The sequence below is a fragment of the Hypanus sabinus genome, chromosome 20 (genome assembly GCF_030144855.1).
Source record: "Hypanus sabinus isolate sHypSab1 chromosome 20, sHypSab1.hap1, whole genome shotgun sequence".
NCBI lineage: Eukaryota > Metazoa > Chordata > Chondrichthyes > Myliobatiformes > Dasyatidae > Hypanus > Hypanus sabinus.
Genome location: NC_082725.1, coordinates 42,179,531 through 42,200,029, shown reverse-complemented (window position 1 = coordinate 42,200,029; position 20,499 = coordinate 42,179,531). Strand labels below are relative to the sequence as shown.

At 39.8% G+C, this 20,499-nt stretch overlaps 1 protein-coding gene across 4 annotated transcripts in view; it reads left to right on the top strand.

Moving 5' to 3' along the window:
- LOC132378464 (death-associated protein 1 homolog) overlaps nt 1-20,499 on the top strand; it is a 105,200-nt gene that overhangs the window by 25,915 nt on the left and 58,786 nt on the right. For all 4 annotated transcript variants that reach the window (XM_059945398.1, XM_059945399.1, XM_059945400.1 and 1 more), the window contains one exon: nt 6,952-7,051. In XM_059945398.1, the coding sequence (XP_059801381.1) occupies nt 6,952-7,051 (100 nt within the window). The remainder of the gene's footprint in view (nt 1-6,951; nt 7,052-20,499) is intronic.

The window sequence follows — 20,499 nt, the reverse complement described above, 5'->3', positions numbered from 1 at the left end:
GTTAACTTGGATCTGTGGCTGGCTTTGTTGATGTTCATGACGCTGAATGCCTGTTCACACAAATAGGTCGAGCCGAACAAAGAGTAAAGTGCAAATGTGGAGTAATACGCTGCACCTCAACAAAGATCAATGTATATAGAGTGCGTCATCTATTGGGAAAACGCCAGAATTGCGGGGAAAAAACGTTAACAAGGTTTATTAATATAATTTCATCAAGTTCTGCGGGCCGGATTAAAAAGCTTAACGGGCCGCATATGGCCCCCGGGCCATAGTTTGCCCATGCCTGGTTTAGTACCATCAGTTAAGGATCTTGTAGGAAATAAAGAAAACGCCTTACAAGTGCAATCTCATCTAGAGGACCTGAGAAGTCTCTGTGAAGGTTTTGCTGAGCATCATCGCGTGCTGTTGTCATTACTTCCCCAAGATTGAGCAAGACAAACAGAACTGGTGTTTTTCAAACATCAGATGCCTTAGTAGAACATTCATAGGGGGATGTTAAACAATGGTTGACCCAAACATGTTCCATTGAAGGCCATGTTACTGCAACAAGTGAAAATGTGTATCATTTTTTAATCAGACGGTGTTTCTTAAATTCCAAGGCTTGTAGTGTAGGACCCACAGGATAACATAGACCCAAGTGATAGTGTGTCATAAATGTCAGTGCTTCAAGTTCTGCCGGTGTCGTGGCTTCTCATGCTGCGCAAATCAAAGCTGAGACGGTCATTGAGCTAGTCGCTGATTGCCCACCGATTTTTATAGCAATCTCCTGGTTTCGTTGCATTAGCATATCCAATTGGTCTACAGTTGCATATCACAAGTACATCCGCCACTATTGTTTCTACTCATTGACTTATTCATGTTCTAATCTACATCTCTTAGCTACCTCTCATTAACACACCATTATAATCTACATCCTTAGCTAGTCTCTCATTAACACCAATCTTCTGGTTTAGTTGCATTAGCATATCCAATTGGTCTACAGTTGCATATCACAAGTACATCCACCACTATTGTTTCTAACCATTGACTTAATCATGTTCTAATCTACATCTCTTAGCTACCTCTTATTAACGCACATTATCTTCTACATTCTTAAGACTTCATTCTCCTACTAAATTGGATACATGCATAGCAAAATAGCAAGTTCAAGGCTGACTACATAGTTTTGGTTACACAGCAAACAATACAACTTTTATAGTCCAATATATTCCCCCTTTGAGACCCATAGGGTCTCCACACAGAGAAAGACTAAGAGTCCGCGCACAAAAGCCCCAATAAACTCAAGCACTTATTCCCAAATCTCGGGTTAAACTATAATTTTCTGCGCCAAGACCTCAAAGTATTCTCTCCCTGTTACCCTGGGCCGCTGAGCCAAAAACCTGTCCCTTTGTACCTGAAACTGGGAAAAAAACTCAGAAGCCCTTACAATCTACTCCCACACTGTCGTTTTGCTCTTGTTTATCCTGCAGGTGTTGTAGGCTGTAATGATACATTTTCGGTGTTTCTTTCTCCACTAAGCTTGCTTCAGTAATTGCCACGAGCATCGGAAATTGTTTGGTTGCAGCACGCACTACAAGAGGCTTGAGACAAGGAAGAAAACAGCACAGCACAAGCGCACAGCTCAACAATGCAATACTGACAGTTAATGCCATTTCAGTCAGCCATGCTCCCCATCCTCCGAGTCTACTTTCTAACCAGTCAAATAACTGATGTCCGAACCCTGCATTCTGTGCGCATACCTCGCACTGTGACAAGACAAAGTCCACTGAAGTCTGTAAATAAGTTGACCAAAAACCATCCTTCTTTATCACTTTCCCCCTTGCACAATGGTCAATCCCATGCGTTTCTGAAATCAGAATCGTCAGTAGAGGGGTGGGCGCTACCAACAAACTGTCTTCCATGCTCCACAAGCCTTCCGGGTTCTGCTCGGCCCCCCCTTCATCTTCACATTGTCTGTTCTGCCAAAGTTGCCTTACCTTGTATTTCAATTAGGTCCTCTACCACAGGTTCTGGAGCTGGGCTTACCTGGGGGGCAATGACAGCTGATGTACATCCAGACGCTTTTCTGGCTGCCTCGTCCGCAGCTTGATTTCCCTTGTTATTACATCATTTCCCTTTTCATGTGCCTGGCATTTTACTATAGCCAATGCTTTAGGTTTCATTATGGCTTTTATTAAGTCTAGAATTTGCTGACAATGTTGTATGGGATCTCCACTGCTTTTTTTAAAACCTCTCTGTTTCCACACTGCCCCGAACAAATGGCGTACTCCATGAGCATATGCCGAATCAGTATAAATGTCTACTTTCTCACCTTCCATCATTTCACACGCAGCTGTCAGGGCTTTGATTTCTGCTAGTTGGGTGGAACACGGTTGGGGACAGGACTCCATCCTAATAATCTTATAGCTCGACTGATCCTGCTGCACTACTGAGAACCCTGCATGATTTCCATCATAAGCCCTATAACAAGAGCCATCTACGAACAGAACCTTTTTATCTGCATCCTCTAGAGGTTCTGACCGTAAATCTGCTCTCAATTTGGCAAATGTCATCGTCTTCCCTACACAATCATGGGGTTCTCCTTCATAGCCCAAAGGGACAAAATCGGCTATATTACTGGTAGTGCATCTCTGTATAGTTATGTCTGGAAATGTCAATAGCATCTGATACGCTGCTATCCTGGCTGGCGTCAGCACAAATTTCCCTCTTTCCAGCAATTCTGCTACTTTGTGGTGTGTGTACAGTCACAGGATAGCCCAGGGTTACAGATGGTGCCTTTTCATATGCATAGTACAGTGCCGCCAGTCCCTGATAACAGGGTGGATACCCCTGAGCCACCTCATCTAGTCTCATACTGTAGTATGCTATCGGCTGCTTTGCTTTTCCTGTGCCTGTCTCTTGTGTTAGAACTGCTGTGACATAACCCTCCTGTCGGTTGGATACATACAAATGAAAAACCTTCTCGTTGTCAGGCAAAGCTAATGCTGGTGCTGACTGCAATTCCTGCTTAATAGTATTGAAAGCTATCTCCGCCTCTCCATTCCACTTTAAGCCGTTCTTCAAATTTGTATGTCCTGCTTCTTTCATTATCTTTCTCAAAGGTGCCACAATCTCAGCATATTCTCCTATCCAATCTGAGCTGTACCCTGCCATTCCCAAAAACGTCATCATCTGCCCTACAGTTTGTGGTTTTGGGGCCTTAGTCATTGCCTCAATCTGATCTGGTGCTATCACCTTCACTCCCTTGGATATTACCCTGCCTAAGTATTCCACTTGCTGCGTGCAAAATTGCAGTTTCTTTTTGGATACTTTATGTACTCCGTGCGCCAGCTTCTCTAACAGAATTATAGTGTCCTGCTCACACTGTTCCTTACTGTGGTAGCAAATCAACAGGTCATCCACATACTGTAACAATGTACTTTCCAATGGTATGCCCTCTAGGTCTGCCTTCAACCCCTGATTAAAAACATGTGGTGAATGTTTAAACCCTTGCGGCATTCTGGTATAGGTATACTGAGCACCTCTAAGTAAATGCAAACAGATATTGACACTGGTCGGCTAGAGGAATGCTGAAGAAAGCCGAACACAAATCAATCACTGAAAAGTAACTTGCTTCTGGTGGAACATTAGTCAAAAGCATGTGTGGGTTGGGGACTACCGCTGGCCAGTCCTCTACCACATCATTTACCGCTTGCAAATCATGCACCAATCTCCACTTAGATTTATCTGATTTTAAGACCGGCAGCAACGGGGTATTGCATGGACTGTTTGTTCTTTTAAGCACTCCTATTTCAAGCAACCCCTGCACTGTCGATGCTATTCCCTCTTCTACTTCTGGTCTTAGAGGGTATTGTGGTCTCCTGGGTGGAATTGCTCCCCTTTTCAGCCGTATTTCCACCGGACTTGCTGTTTTTATTTTCCCTACGTCCGTGTCAGGCTGTGACCACAGAATAGATGGCAACTCATCTAACCTTCTGTCTTTCTGCTGGCCTCTTTCCTTTCCCAGCAATGGCATGTGTGGTTGGGGAGTTATTTCGACCTCTCTCACTGTCCCTACCATATCTACACTTACCATTATTTTAATGCAATTGTTGTCTTCTGATATCCACACCTCTGGCGTGATTTTCCTCCACACTGTTACGGTTTCAGCACTCTTAACTAAGGGTCCTAAGTCTTTAGACTGATATCCCTTGTTTACCAACAATGTTACGTGGGGCGCAGCCTCCGGTGTCCTGTACCATTTTTCTAAAAAGGTGTTCCACTTAACTTGTACAGCTGCCCCTTGCTTTCCAATTATCACAGCCTCCCCTTCCAAGCGCTGCTGGGTACATTCCTCCAGGTGCCATCTCTCCTCTAACTCCCTGTTCTGAGTCTCGCCAAAAATCACTGTACAATGTAGCTCAGATTTGGGCATTACAGCCCTGGGTAATATAGCCTGCATGCCCTTTTTCCATTTTTTCTAGGTTTCCTGAATCTGATCTGCGATGTCTCCTATCCAAAAGACATTAGCCTTCTTGGCTTCTCGCACTATCTATTGAGCCCCTGTTCTTTCCACACTCAGCCCATTTCTGGTGCATTCTGATTTTAATTCCAGTTTCAATAAGGCATCTCTGCCTAACAAATTAATCAGAGTTCCTTTAAATACTAGCACTGGCAAAACAATTCCTTTATTTCCCATTCTCAACTGCACTAGAGCCGTGCACTGTGTCAACTGTGTTTTCCCCGAGAACCCTACCGTCTTAATAAACTTTCCTGACATGGGAAGGTGAAGGGCAAACTGTGGCTGTACACAAGTGTACGTGGCTCCAGTATCTATCATCATTGGTGTCAGTTGCCCGTCTAACATAACCTGAACAATGGGTTCCTCGTCTGCCTCCCTTGTTATCATTGGGTAATGTCCCTTCCCACTCGAGTTCTCGGGGCACCCCTAATACCTTGCATAGGGGTTCACAGGTCTGCTTGGGCCTGTGGGGGCTGGTCCTTGGCTAAACTTTAGTTCGATTCTTATCGGTTCCTGCTGGTGTGTGACAGGCCATGGTGTAAACAGACAATCTCTTCTCATGTGACCTGGCTGATTACATCCCCAGCACAATCTCTCTACCTCTCTTTCCCCCTGTTTCCTCACTGGTCCCCTCTGCCCATAGCTCCTCTGTCCCCCTCCTTGGGACTTCCGGTCCTGTCTGGGCTGTTTGAATTTAGTCTGTTCCTGATAGGGCATTTGTGGGAATGCTCCTCCAAAGACGTTGATTATTGGCATGGGGTTTTCTGGTCCTTGTCTTACAGTATGATTGGTTCCTCCATATAGTGGTGCTTCATCCAGTTCGATGGCTGTACTTGGACTGGTGGTTGCTGGCAGCATCTTTTTGCTTTTCTCTTTTTCCTTTTTGAGTTCTTCGAGCTGCATTTGTATTAACTTTCTTTGCACCTCTTCCTGCTGCTCAGCCAACCTTCGTTTGTCTTTCCGGTATTTCTCAAACGCATGGACTACATGGTCTCTAAATTCTTGTGGGGTCATTGAAGTCAGCCCAACCACTTTCTCCAGTTTGGATTTTACTTGCAGAGGCACTGCATCCAGAATGCTATGTCGGAACAGTGTGGTGATAAATAAGCAATTTTCCACCTCTTGCTCCGTCTCCAGTCTCCACCTTTTCTGGTGGCAAGGATGTTGAGGTCTTCAAAAGCAACAGACGGGTGTGCTTCCAAATCACTGGGTTGGAAAGATGCTTTATTAATTCTAAGACAATTGATGATATAGCCTCTACTTCACAAAGGACTGTGGAAATCCTCTTTGTCAAGATTCTGTGTCTTCATGGTAGAACTGACAAAACTTCTGCACAGACCTGATCGATCTCCCCCAGGTTCCTCCATGATGTGAACCAGACGGGGGAGTTACAATTACTTTTTGAAGGAGGACATCACTGATCTGAGAATGACTCCACTTCTCAATGACTTCTTGTAAAGTTTCATGATTTTGACCTGACTTACTGACTTGTCAGAGAGTGGTGGGTAAAGATTACTCTGTACTGGGCTAAGTGCTGGTAATCGATGGCCTAGATAAAGGTTATATGTTTTGACTTGAAGAGGGAAGAAAGAGGACATTTGTATAAATGTTATGATGTTTATCCTTGAAGATTTCATGTCTCCTATTTTTTAGCAATATGTTGGTATTGTATTTTATGTTGTGCGTTTATTGTGGGTAACTTGTCATATGAATTGGAGCATGGTAAAAACATATTCACATTTTGTCTTTAGGTTCAGTTTAGTCTAGTTAGAGCCAGGGGTGAGCCACGGGGTGTTTTTACAGCTCAGGAGCACTATTCAATTGCTAATTAGACCACTTATTTTGCAATATTGTTAGTTTTAGTTTCATTAGTTTTTTATTATAACAAGGTCTTTGGTCTTTGCTGGTTTCTTCATAAAAGACCAAAAGTACTTTTTTGACTTCAGAAATTCATTACTTTAGAAGTGTGTTGTACCTGTGTCAACTCCCATACTCAGTCTCTGAGCTTTTGGTTTGTTTTAAAAATAACTGCTACACTTTGTCAAGAACATCTAATTTCCTCCTTTCATTCTTCTCCGCTAACTGGCAACGCACTTTCTCCCACACCCACCACTGTTTCATCAGTCGCATATTCCTGCTAGAAGTTGAGTCCAGAAAATACCATAAACAGCAAAGCAATAAATGTCAGCTTAATATATCTTAAGTTTCTAATTGCTAATAGATATCATAAATATTACCATGTAAATATTTTTCATATATAATATATATTAATAACATAAATGTTTTTTCAGATTTCTAAAGATGTTCTGAGCCCACTTAAGGACTGTTGATATTGTTTGCAAATTGGAAAAATTAATGTATATTAACATCTTCTTTCTTCTTTTTGCACTCCCTCCCATCTTTTCCTTTTCCCCTTCTCGCCCCAACATCCTCACTGTTCCTGTCTCTAGTTAAGGCAGGAGGTATGCGCATTGTGAAAAAGCACCAAGGTTCTACAGCTCAGTCTTCTGCTGAGAAAGATAAAGAGAGTGAAGATTGGGAAACCAACAGGTGAGGCTTACTTATCTTTAAATGCAATAATCGTTAGTCGTTCCTCAAAGTGTTAGAAAAGCAAAGTGTGGACTGATGCCCTGACTTTGCTCAGAGCCATTAGTGTTTGATTGTAGCCTGCAAGATTAGCAAAATTAGCATTCCTGATAGCAACAATACCACAATGGACTATTTCACACTGTGTGGAAAGACATGTTTACTCTCTTTTTTTTGTATGTGCGACAGGTACTGAGCTTGGACCTGCATCTTAATTTCTCCCTGGATAAATTAGGCTAAGAGAAGTAAGGTACAGCAGCTGCTGGGGTCACCTGATTGAGATGGTGACAAATGGCTGGTGAAGTACTCACTGATTTTGTACTGGGATTATTTTCTCAGAGCTGCCATCAGAGCTGTTTTTTCTTATTTTGCAAATGGCATTTGTTTTAAAAGGGCAATATTTTATGTTTCATTTCGAAAGTGTAAAGGAATATGAGGAAATGGCTGAAGACTTCATGTTCATATTCAAATATCCAATAACTTCCTGCCCACACTCCCCTGTCCTGCCACCCTCTGGAGTCCAATCATCTTGAAAAGCTCATTATAACCCAGATTTTAAATTTTAGAAATTACATGTAACATTTATCTGACAACATCAGGCAAACAAATCTAGTGCAGGAAATCAGAAGGACAGTGTGACTTTATATTCTACATAGAGAGTTCTCTGCTCCCATCAAGGACTGACAAAGTTTTTTTTTGTTTGTGTAGTTAGTGATTGGCATCTGTTAACAGCAAAATGCAATGAACTTTTATCATTTTCCAGTTTCACCATTCTCTATTTGCACTGCCTTGCATTCTGTCATAAAGCCAAAGTAAATTGATATATGAGAAATGGAAAACTTCACCCTTATCAAATAACAATTAATTTTACTTCAGACTTATTGCTTTTAAAAGAAAATGGCTGTAAGTTATTTGATGAACTGTCAAATTGTTTGCATTTGTGCCCTTCCTAAGCATAACCTTTACTTTTTATTCTAAAGATAGATTAACTCGAAAACATTGTAAAGTCTTAAAGAATCATAGTGTTCCTGACATGATGGGCAGCATGCTTCCTTCTGATGTGCTCGGTCTCTAAAAAAGTTGGTAATTAATCCAACTTGCCTGACCTCTGTTTTCATGGGTCTTTGAACCCAAGAAAGCTACCTCGTTATCCCTTTTACTCACTATTTATTTCTGTCATTTGTAGATGTTTATGTCTTTGCACCTTTCTGCTGCTTTCAAGTCGTATTTCGGTGGTAATCCATTTCTGAAATCCTAAAGGATTGGAATAAACCTAATCTGATAAGTTTTCCTGACCCTTCATGAACAGTCAAAGAACAGAAAATATAATACCTGTTAAAATGGAGTTTCTGCTACTGGCTACATGTTCCTCATTGTTTCAGATTTCCACATGACCATGGCATGCCTCACATCCATAGTGGTGAGCCTCCTACTGAGTTATTGCTGTCTTCAAAGTACTTTTATACTTATTTCTTACCAGTTCAAATTTTGTACCTCAGTGTAATTGGCTGCAGGTCATGTGCCAGACCTTTAACACCTTTTTATTGGCTCTACTCCAGGCCAGCATCCATTTATTGCTCTCTTCTCAGCAAGTGATAATAGGTAATTTATGGCTCTTTGTTCTCAATCAGGAACTAGCTTGAATCACGTAGGGCAAATATGGACCCCAACAGTCACAAGCCTGCATGTTATTTCCAACTAAAGAACACCTCACAAATAACTTCTTATTTGGAAATGATTCCAAATTCAGCAGATTACCTGAGGCATCATGTTATCCACTTTAAAATACTGATCAAGCCAAGTAACTTCAGCTCACAAAATGGGGCACATAGTGTCTCTTCACAAAATAACAGCCTCCATCTCCTTCCTCATGGCCAGAGCAAAGCCAATTGGTCCATCTACTTCCACTGTTCTTGATTTCATTTGAATTCACTGATTTGTAGACTGTCGTTCTTTCTGACCAATAGTATATTTTTGAAAATGCAAAGAAGAATTAGTATTCTCTTGTTGTTTAATAATGTGATTAAAGCTATGATTAATTGTGACTTCTTAATCTTACCATTAATTTGGGTTAATTTGTTTTTAATCATTTCACAACTGTAACATATTTACTGCATTTCACAAAGTCAAGCCCACAGCTTTGAGGCCGGTGAAGTACTTACGAAAATGTAATCGCTGTTGTAATGCAGGAGCAATGCTCCAATTTCTACATAGCAAGTCTCTGTGAATTAGCAATATGCTGATGTTTACCTGCCCATTTAAATATTATTGATTGTGGGATGGCTGGCTATTGGCCAATATTTTGGTAGAGTAATACCCTTGCATACAGTGTATGTCCGAAGGTCTTTCATACGAAATTTTCCCAACCTGGGGACCACCGATCTTCAGTTAATGGTAAGGGTCCATGGCATTAAAAAAGGTTGGGAACCCTGTTTTATAGTGAGGTGAGTGGGCAAGACTTTGGATTAACATCATAAAAAAAACAATAAGTCCGGTAATACAGCATTCTCTCAGTACTCTATAGAAGTGCAAACATATTTTGCTAAAGACACTGGGATGAGTAACATACTCAAGCACCTTCTGTCTCATGTGAGAATGCGACTAGCCAGCTTCAGTCAGCATGAAGTTGTCCGTAGAAACAAAACCAGTCATTTAAAACAAAAAAACAGGAAATGCCAGCAATACTGGCTGCATTTGTGGAGACAGAAAGAGCATTATTGTTTCAGGCTGGTGATTTTTCATCAAGTCTGAGAAGTTTAGAGTTGCAGAGAAAATGAAGAGGAGTGGGTCAAACAAAAAGGGAAGGTCCATAATTAGCATTATGATGATGGTTTATCCAGCAGTTTAAGTATTGTTGATTATGAAGTAACTATTGACCTGTAGGTGGTTGGAATTATAGCTTTCCACTTCAGAGTTAATGGTGGTGGTGCAAGTGCACTTGGACCTAGAGGAAGTGTAATGGGAGGTGATGACTACCAGACACATCTTGACGACCATGCTCCATTTTCACTCTCACCTGGTTGGTATCCTCTCGTAGTGCTTTCAATTTGTTCTCAATGCAGCAGGGCTGCCATGGTAGTGCAGTGTTTAGCGCAATGCTATTGCAGCTAGGAGCTTTGGAGCTCAATTCCAGTGCTGCCTTTAAGGAGTTTGTACGTTCTTCCTGTGCTTGCCTGTGTTTCATGCGGGTGCTCCAGATCCTCCCCCAGTCTAACAACATACTGGCTGGTAGATTAAATGGTCATTGTAAATTGTCCAGTGATTAGGCGAGGGTTAAATTGGGGTGGGGGGGTGTTGCTGGACAGCATGACTCATTGGGCCAGAAGGGCCGTCCCATGTTGTATCAAACTAAACTCATTTTTAACCTTTCCTAGTGATTATGAAAGGATGTTTATCTGAAATGTTAACCTCCATTTCTCTCTACATAGATGATGCGTGATATGCTGAGTGTTTCTGAAATGTGATATTTATCAGATTTTCAGTTTTTGCAATGTCTTGCTTTTGTTCATTTTTTTTAAACATCCATTTTCTCTGCATTGGCTGCTTGTAGCCTAGAGATAAATATTCATTTTCAAGAGGCTCTAGGAATGCTTGAAATTCTCAAGTAAGTTCAGAACAGCTGAACGATCCACCACCAAATGGAAGAAGAAACAAAGAAATAGAAAGATTAATGGAATATTGAAACAGGGAGATGTAGCAATATGAAAGGAATGAAGATGGTTACAGAAAAAGTGGGTCAGAAGACTTAAAATTGGGAAGTATTATGAGAGATGAACAGAACAGTAAGTAGGCATAGAAGCCGAGTATGCTGATTTGAGGGAGGTGAGAACATGGGTGAAGTTTGGAAAGCAAGTTAGCTGTATCCTTTCAAAAGGCCGGAAGAAAAGTTGTATTTAAAAAGGAATTTATTTAGAAATACACACCTTAATCCTGGAATGCTGTTGATTGAAACCTTATCATGTGGAATTCTGAGCCTTAGATTTCTTCTGGTCATTAATACCAGGTCAAAATTCTGTACTTCTTTCAATTGGGAGTAATAATTAAGTGGCTGAGAAATGAATGTATTATTTTCAAAATTCTATTTATGGTGTTCTTTGAAAATATAAAAAAAGTTTGGTTTCGTTAGGATTATCCAGATAAGTCCTTGTGCTATGTCACTGTGAATATATAAAATGGAAAGAACGTTCTTTGATGGAGGGCTTGCTTTTCGTACAACTTGTGTTAATTAAAATATCGATGGAATATTGTGAATAGATTAAAGTGGACTGAAATTGAATGGAAAGTAAATGTGAGAAGAGGATATAAGATATCAAAGCCAACTATGCGAACATAGATTTGGCTTTGGATGTATTTGAAAAACTGAGCTAAGTTCCAAACAGTAACAGTGTCTTTTTGACTAATTGAATAGAGTTTTCAAGCAAAACATCTGAAGGTTTGGGGATTTGTGTTTTTTTAGTGCATATATAAGTATGGTTTGATTAAAGATGGGCAAGTGATTCATTATGATGTGCAGACAATGTAAAGTATAATTAAAATAGTTTTAATTCTGCTGTGTGATTTGTCAGTTTTGGATTTGAGACTATTTTGCTCTAAATGTGACCTAACTATTATACATGTCTGCTGTCAAAAGAATAGTGGTTGGCTAAGGGATTCGAAGCTTTGTATTTCAAAGCTTTCAAATATTATAGATATTCAAAATATCTATAATATTTTGTGAGGTATTGTAGCACCAATGAAAATTTGGTAGGATTTTTGTTGGTCCTATAAGACCTGACAAAATATTATAGATGAGAAATGCAAAGATGAACCGATGTAATTAGGAGAGACTGAATAAAGCTTCACCTGGTTAAATAAAGGGAAATAACAATTTGCTTGCATTGAGAGTAGCATCTTGTCTTTTCATTGCAACTGCAGTGATTTGATTACAGAGAGTGAGGGGTTTTGCACAGAAGTTCTGGATATACATGGAATCAGAACCTCCATGACAATAAAATGGTGGCATGGGGGCATTGCTACATGATGTTAGAGTTAGAGCTGGGTTGTTCAGGAGTAGAACTGGGAAACACTTCCAAAACAGTCTCCCCACTCCCACCCCCCACACATCATGCAGTGATTGGAAATTTGGAGTTCGGGTAATAGGTAGGTGGCAATCGGAGTTTTCAAGATTTATGATTTTCTTGAGGGGTAATGATATTCTGGTGTGGATAGGAGGGGTGGACAGAATGCAAGCAGAGGAATGGAACTGGCTGGCTGCATCACTGTCTGCTATAGGGGGCTACACCACAGGATCGAAAGAAGCTGCATAAAGTTGTGAACTCGGTCAGCTCCATCATGGGCACTAGCCTCTGTAACATCCAGGACATCTTCAAGGAGTGATGCCTCAAAAAGGTGCCATCCATCTTTAAAGACCCCCATCACCCAAGACATGCTGTCTTCTCATTGCTACCATCAGGTAGGAGGTACAGGACCCTGAAGGCACACATTCAATGATTCAGAAACAGCACTTCCCTTCCGCCACCCGATTGCTGAATGGACATTGAACCCATGAACACTACCTCACCATTTTTGTACTATTTATTTAATTTAAATATTTTTGTGTGTGTAATATATATAATTTACTGCAAGTCACAGTTTTTGTTATGTTTTGCAATTGCTGCTGTAAAAAAAAACAAATTTCATGACATGCTGGTGATATTAAACCTGATTCTGATATTTCAATTTGAAGATAGTTCATCAGAACTAGTATATTCTATCTGATATGTTAACTTTGTTTCTCTTGCTGCAGATGCTGCCTGACGTGCTGTGTACTTCCAGCATTTTCTGTTCTTATTTTGGAGTTCCCAAATCAATAATTTTTCATGTTTGCTTCTCTGACATTTGATTTTCAGTCTTGCTTATTATAAGCAAAAGGAATTTATCCACATAGACTAGTTGCTGGCAAACCATTCATCCTTGTTTGCTTGTCTAACTTTGGATCTGTGATAATCATCATGACTGTTCTAACTGCATTCATAGTGGCTTCTTGTTTGAGTAAAGTTTCCACTGAAAATCCCATGACTGTCTTGCATGACACCCTTAGCTTTGGGTTCCCTTTCACACTTGAAAGTGGAATTTTTTTTTCCTGTTTCATTTAGCCACCATTAAGATCTCTATTCGGACAGCTAGCATTTTTTTTAGCATGAAGAGTTTTGAGTCTATACAACTAATTTCTGATCAGTGATTTGAGAAAGATTTTAACTTTGCCTACTCCCGATAACGTCAGAACAAGAGCTTTGGCTGATTTAAAATGATGAGAGCTTGTGATTATTCAAGACCTGTGGAAATTTACAACCTTTTAATTTGGTACAGTCAGCTAAAAGTTAAGAACAGCAGAGTTCATTTAAGAGTTAAAGTGCCCCACTGTATTAGATTTTTTTTTAAGGTTTCAGAATATTGTCTACAGGGCTTTACACAGAAAAGAGAAAAGTTATCATTAGAGATTTACAAAATCAATTAAAATGGCATTTTTTGAGAGAACAGCTAAGGATCTCATCACTTCAGCCCACTGGGATCAATTTCCCATGTAGAATGCCAGTCAGTCCATTGTTTTTCTGGTGGTTCTCAGAACAGTCATGTCACTTGCATTCACCAATTACTTCTCTGAATCCGTTTTCTCTCTTGTTTATGCACTCCCTCAATTCTTCTGGCACCCACCTACAGCAGGTCTAAGCAGTTTATCCTACCAGCCAATGTGTCTTTGGAATTTAGGAGGAAACCGGTGCACTCAGGAAACTGAATTGATCACCAGTGCAAATCCCACGTTTAGGTTGGGATTGAACTGGGTTACTATAGCCATGCAGCAGTGCACTTGCTGCCACCTGCCAAGCTTGAACTAACTACAGATTATAGTTCAATACTGTTGTGCTCCTTTAATGATTTGGAATAATTGACAAGTTTTTGCTTGGCATATCCCATTCTTAATAGGAATGGAAAATAGCGATAGTGGAATGAATAACACTTGTTTACTATATTTGCAGCTTAAAGATACTATTTATTTGTTTTTAAGCTTGTACATTGGAAGTTTCATTTTACAAAACTGTTCCTGGAAATTTGCTGGCATATGAAGGGCCTGTGCTATGCTATGTTGTTCTATAAATACATCGTGAAAACTGTTGAATAAAAGGGAGAGAGGTTTCTTCCTCCAAACTTCAATGACAGCACATGCTTACCCAATGCCTTTCGTGCAGAAAATGTACACAGCATTAATACTGACTCCTTCATGTCCTTGCTGCTTCAAAATGCTTAGCAGTCACTTTTGCAATTAGTTATTTTTCTTGTAGGCATCCTTGTAATTATTTATGTCCAACCATACATAGCAGATGAGAGCCTGGTGACTGAGTGAGAACTGTTCATTTCATCCCTGCAGCTCTCTGTATTGCCACATGATATCCAGGATCTTCAGACACCAGAGTCAATTGAGCAGTTCTGAAAGAGTTTATTTAATGAGAACAGTGGGTTGAGGTGGCAACAGTCAGTTCCCAGTAGAGCTGTTCAATTAACAATCTCCACTCATAAAGCATCAATCTTTCAAAATCTCTCACTAACGACTCTTGTTGTATTGGCATTAAATCTCATAATGTAACCAGAATACTACATTATATATTTAGTATAGAGCTGCTATCTTAGACTGTTAGCACTTAAAGAATGGAGTTGAGTAACCATTTATTTATAGTTAAAATTTACATTTTGGGCATGAGTAGAAAAGGTTGTTTTATTTTCTATCCATTCGCACTGATAATTATAAACAAAACAGTGGAAATACCTGATTCATTTGTTTATGGGCGAATAGAATAGACACTGCAGTAATTTTTTGTAATGTTTACTTTTGCCATAAATTACTGTAATTCCATAATAAATAACAGAATTTGCTGAAAACACTGAGCAGTTCTGACAGCCTCTGTAAAACAGAAAATATTTAATATTTCAACGAAGATCATTTTGTCAGAACTCGAGACACATTTGGTGGGTCTCTTCCCTTGTTATCAGTCTACAAGTTCCAACCAAAACAATGTGAATGCTAATGAGATAAAGGGTCCTTGAAAGTGAAACCATTGGTTGTGGGAACATTTCAAGGATGGCGCAAGTGAAATTGAGTGTAGTTATTCCCGCTTATTCAAGAGTCTGATGGTTGAGGGGTAGTAACTGTTCTTGAACCTGGTGGGTGCGAGTCCTGGGGCACTTGCACCTTCTACCTGATGGTAGCAGCGAGAAGAGAGCATGACCTGGGTGGTGAGGATCTTTGATGATGGATGCTGCTTCCCTTCAACAGTGTTTCATGTAGATGTCCTCAATGGTTGAGATTGCTTGTGTCTCTTGTTTATATAATTTTGTATTACATTGCTGGAATACTGTGTACAATTGCACATTGGTGTTTTTAAATTAGTTAATGACATACAAGATAATAACAAGTTAATCAACTCTATACATCTCAGGATTTAGTTGGAATTTGGAACTTACTTCCTGTCTGGTACCACTTCACCCACTCAGTTGCCATTGACTCATCTACAAGGGCTGCTACCACTGAATTAGCAATTGAAACAGAAACAACTGGACAGAATAATCTTAATATCTCCATTAATTTTAGAATTAATGAAAACATTGAAGAAATTGAGTTGCTCACAGCAGTATTTGGCAGATTAATCTTCAGTCCCTTGATACTCTAAGGAATTTGAGCAGGATTAGGAACCCTATTTTTCCTGTTATTTGAGTTACTGTCACCTTTATCAGGCACACACATTGTACACTGAATACATGCAAGATTAATGTTTGTGAAGCAGTTATTCCAATTGCAATGTTCACCCAGTTGTTGAAAGTAAGCTGGTTTTTATCTGTTCTGTTTGGTTAGTTATAATGCAATTATTGGCCAGGACATTGAGGAGAATGCCTTAATTTTCTGTGAATTCATAGCATGGGAGCTTTTGTATTCACCTTCAGTGGCAGATGAGTTGTGGGTTTGGCAGTTTATTTGGATGATGACACCTCTACAATATGGGGTCTGTCTACCCCAACCCCCATTGCAATTTTGTGCTCAGGTTTGTAGTGTGATGTCAACCTACAATCTTCTGACTCAGTCATTACCTATTGAAGAATGATTAACCTGAATGTCATCATTTAGACTTGGAGGAAGGATCATCACATAACCTTGCATTTTACAACTACAGGAGTTTCTGGTTAATTTAGCAGTTGGTTAATTTGGGGGGGGGGGGAATCTGCTGCTTATTTGGGACAACTCTTACAGAACAAAAGGTATTCAAGAAAATAGCTAGGATTCCCTTTCTTTGCTTGGGACGTTAAGCCTCTTAAGCCAGACACTATTGCTGAACAGTTCCTTACTAGTGTCAGTCGTGTGTACTTGTGTGGTTGTTAAGACAGTACGCCGTAGTTAGAGCAAACAGTTTTTAAAAAGCATCAGTTGCATGTGTTTGTGTTTTAAAAAAAACAGCCATTTTTGGCATTGATAGTTGGTGACAAATAAGCAGTAAGACAATTCAGAACTCTCTTGCTCACCACGGTTTCAAGCATTCAGGCTTGGAGATGACAGAAACGACCAGGAGTGAAAAAGAAACAATTTCACTACTTCAAGAAGGTAGGAACTATGAAGAATTAAAAGGTATCAATAATCATCCTGAATGTTACAATGAAAATGGTGATTTGGAAGATGCAATCATCTAAGCATTGTACGAAGGCAGTCCATTATCTGTGCTAAGTGTCTGTGCTGAGTTCGCTCATTTACAGTCAAATCAAAAGTACATGGCAGTGTATACAAGATGAATTCCTCTGTCAATAACTGTTAGAAAGTCATACACAGCTTTATTGTATAGTAGTGATATTGGTAGTGTTCTGATTTGTCTTGAATTTATTTTAAATACGTAATTTGTTTCCCAGTTAAATGGTAGTTTGTCTTTTTTACACCTTTTTAACAATTTCCATGATACCAGCTAATTAGAGGAGTCACTTAGCCAAAGTGTACTGGTCTTGATGTGCCCAATTAACCAGAATCCACTTTTTAAAAAAAATCTTAATAATAAAGTCAGATTCTCCAAACTGCAACGTGGTTCTTTTGTTGCTGTCTCTGAAGAAGTACAGTTAAATTTATAGTTAAATTTCAGGGCTTATTTTCCCCTCTATTCACTGTTGAGATTTAATTCTAAGTGCAGCAGCAGCATCTGTTTTTGCTGCCAATTTTCAGCGATTGTGTGGGCTTTGTTTTAAATTATTGATTTGAAATATGAAATTGTTGATTCTGGCCAGTAGAGTACTACAGTGGCATGCAAAAGTTTGGGCACCCTTGGTCAAAATTTCTGTTACTGTGAATACTTAAGTGAGTAGAAGATGAACTGATCTCCAAAGTCATAAAGATGAAACATCCTTTTCAACATTTTAAGCAAGGTTAATGTATTATTTTTGTTTTGTACAATTTTAGAGTGGGGGGAAAAAAGGAAAGGAGCACCATGCAAAAGTTTGGGCACCTCAAGAGATTTGAGCTCTCAGATAACTATTACCAAGGTCTCAGACCTTAATTAGCTTGTTAGGGCAATGGCAATGACATAGTCATTGTTAGGACAAGCCAAAAGAGTTTACAGGGTGATGCGAAAAAAAGCATCCAGTGTGCAGGAATTCTGCGGGCAAAAAAATGCCTCGTTAATGAGATAGGTCTGAGGAGAATAGCCAGACTGGATCAAGCTGACAGGAGGGTGACAGTAACTCACATAACTACCATTGCAACAAAGCAGAAGAGCATTTCTGAATGCATATGTTGAATCTTGAAGTGGGTGTGTTACAGCAGCAGAAGACCATGAACATACACTCTGTGTGTGTGCAGTAAATTGAATGTTGCATGACAATACATTTTTATGGCCACATATGCAAGGAATTCCTAAATTTATTGGTGAAATAGAATTGCATGTGAAAGCAGGGAACTTAAGCATCATAAACACTAGAAATACTGCAGATTCTGGAAATCCAAAACAGCACGTGCAAAATGTTGAAGGAACGCAACAGGTCAGGCGGCTTCCATGGAAATGAACACATGAGCAGGCCAAAACCCTTCAGGACTGGAAAGGAAGGGAAAAGATGCCAGAATAAAAATTTGGGAGGAGGGGAAGTAAGATAGCCTGGATGGTGTTGGGTGAAGTCAGGTGGGTGGGAAAGGTAAAGGGCTGGAGAGGAAGGAATCTGAAAGGAGAGGAAGGAATCTGAAAGGAGAGGAGAGTGGACCATAGCAGAAAGGGAAGAGGGTGGTGCACTAAGGGAAGGTGATAGACAAGTGAGAAAGGAGAGGAGGTATTTTTTTAACCGGAAGGAGAAATCGATATTCATGCCATTCAGGTTGGAGGCTACCCAGATGGAATGTAAGGTGTTGCCCCTCCACCCTAAAGGTGGCCTCATTGTAGTACAAGAGGAGGCCATGGACCCTCGTGTCGGAATGGCAATGGGAATCGGAATTAAAATGTTTGGCACCGGGTAGTTCTGCTTTTGGTGGATGGAGTGGAGGTGATCAAAGAAGTGTTTCCAACATCTGCTACTCACCTACAGGTTTAGGTTTGGTGGTACTGATTTTAAAATAAAGTACAACAGTACTAAATGCAAGCTGGGCCCCTAACTGTCACCCCAGTGAAATTCTGGAAATCTGATTGTGTGCTTAACCCTTATCCATCTCATCGATTGTTAGATTTAAGGTTGCCATCACCTCTTGATAAAGGCATTGCTAATCGATGCACTCAGTGCATGATTGCGTGGTGCTGTGGTTACCCTGGCTGGCTTCAAGTTGGTAAAACATGCCCTTGACAATATATTGAAAAAAACATGCTCTACAATGACCCCATGCCAGATGAAGCCAATCTTTTATCCCAGCGATATTTCTTAGAGGCATAGAAAACATTTTTCCATGAGCGCTGGATAAAGTAAACAAGAATAACCAATATTCACGTATTGAGCTCTTCATTATAGGATTCTTTTTCTCACAATGCCAGTGTTAAATAATGAAGAGTTTGTTGTTTTCATCTCCAATTTGAAAGATTCCAACAAAGTAGAGTTGTTTTTTTTCTTCCCTTCTCTATTAATTTCTGTGGTTCTGCGGCAATTCTGGATTCTGTTTTTTGTTCAGGATAATATGATGAATTTTAAATTAAAGTGGCAGTAATTAGCTGCAAGTTTTTATTTCCCAGGTGTTCCATTACAGTAAATTTACAGCTTCATCTACATACCTTCTAATGGAGCTTCTTCCACATGAACTAAAAGTTTTCCCATGTTTACTAGAGCCAGCACCTTAAAATTAAACAGCAGATAGTGTTCACAGATATTTCAGTTAGGATTGCGCTGTTTTTAAAGTTAATAAAAAGTTAAACTCATCTCTGTAGCTGAATATTGCCCTCCTGTAACAAGTCTGACAAGTTGGATGATAAATTGTCCTTATGTGTAAAGGGCTGAATTTATTCTGTTTTTCCTAAACCACAAATTACATCCTAATCTAATTTGTTCAACTTGAAATCTTCTTTATGTTTTCAGTATATGGCTAAAAGCATTGAAAATGCATGTAATAATCCAAATCAAGATAGTCAGCCACAAATGACCCTTCAATCAGTCTCAAATTATTATGGGATTGCTTTGAAACTAGGGGTCGGGGTGTCCTATCTGACTGTCCAAAATCTCTGCTGACATTCATTCGTCTTTTTAGAATGGAAGATGATCTGGTAATCTTGTGATTTCTTTTTGCTGGAAAAGCCGGTCTCTTACCATGGAAAAATGAATTTCCTGCCATTTACGTTGGTGGCTGACTCAGCAAAGATGTACCATGCTGATTGTAAGCCCAGGAAGGAATCTGGGCTTGGCTCAGCCTGGACTTGGCTCATTGGAGTGGGTGGTGAAACTTCACCACTTGACCTGTAAGATGAAGTTACACTGACAGAAGAGCCAAGTTGCTTTTGGCTAAATTCTATAACCCAATTGTTTACCAGAAAGGAAATTTCTTTCATTTCTGCTCTTGACTAGAGATTAAACTTCTTTCAATAAAAACAATTAACCTCCAAAGGGCCTCCTTATGATTTAGTTATAGCACCTCTGCAAAGGGAAGGATCTGGGCAGGAAGGAAATCAAATTTCACCTCTTGTCCCCTTAATGAATTTGCAGTGTTAAACAGCATGAGTTTGGGAATAGGATACTCTGATGTTTTATTGAAACACAAACGGAACAAAAAATGGTTTGTGAGATGCTGTCCTCTAAAGTAATTGACTCTTATTTATTTCTGTTTGAGGGGCGTTAAAATTGAAGGATATGATTCATTCATCAGTGTTGATTCAGAGAGTCTACATGAGCTTTTATCTAACAGCTGCATACTGTAGAAGGAAAGGAATGCTTGACTTGCTGTGGGAGAG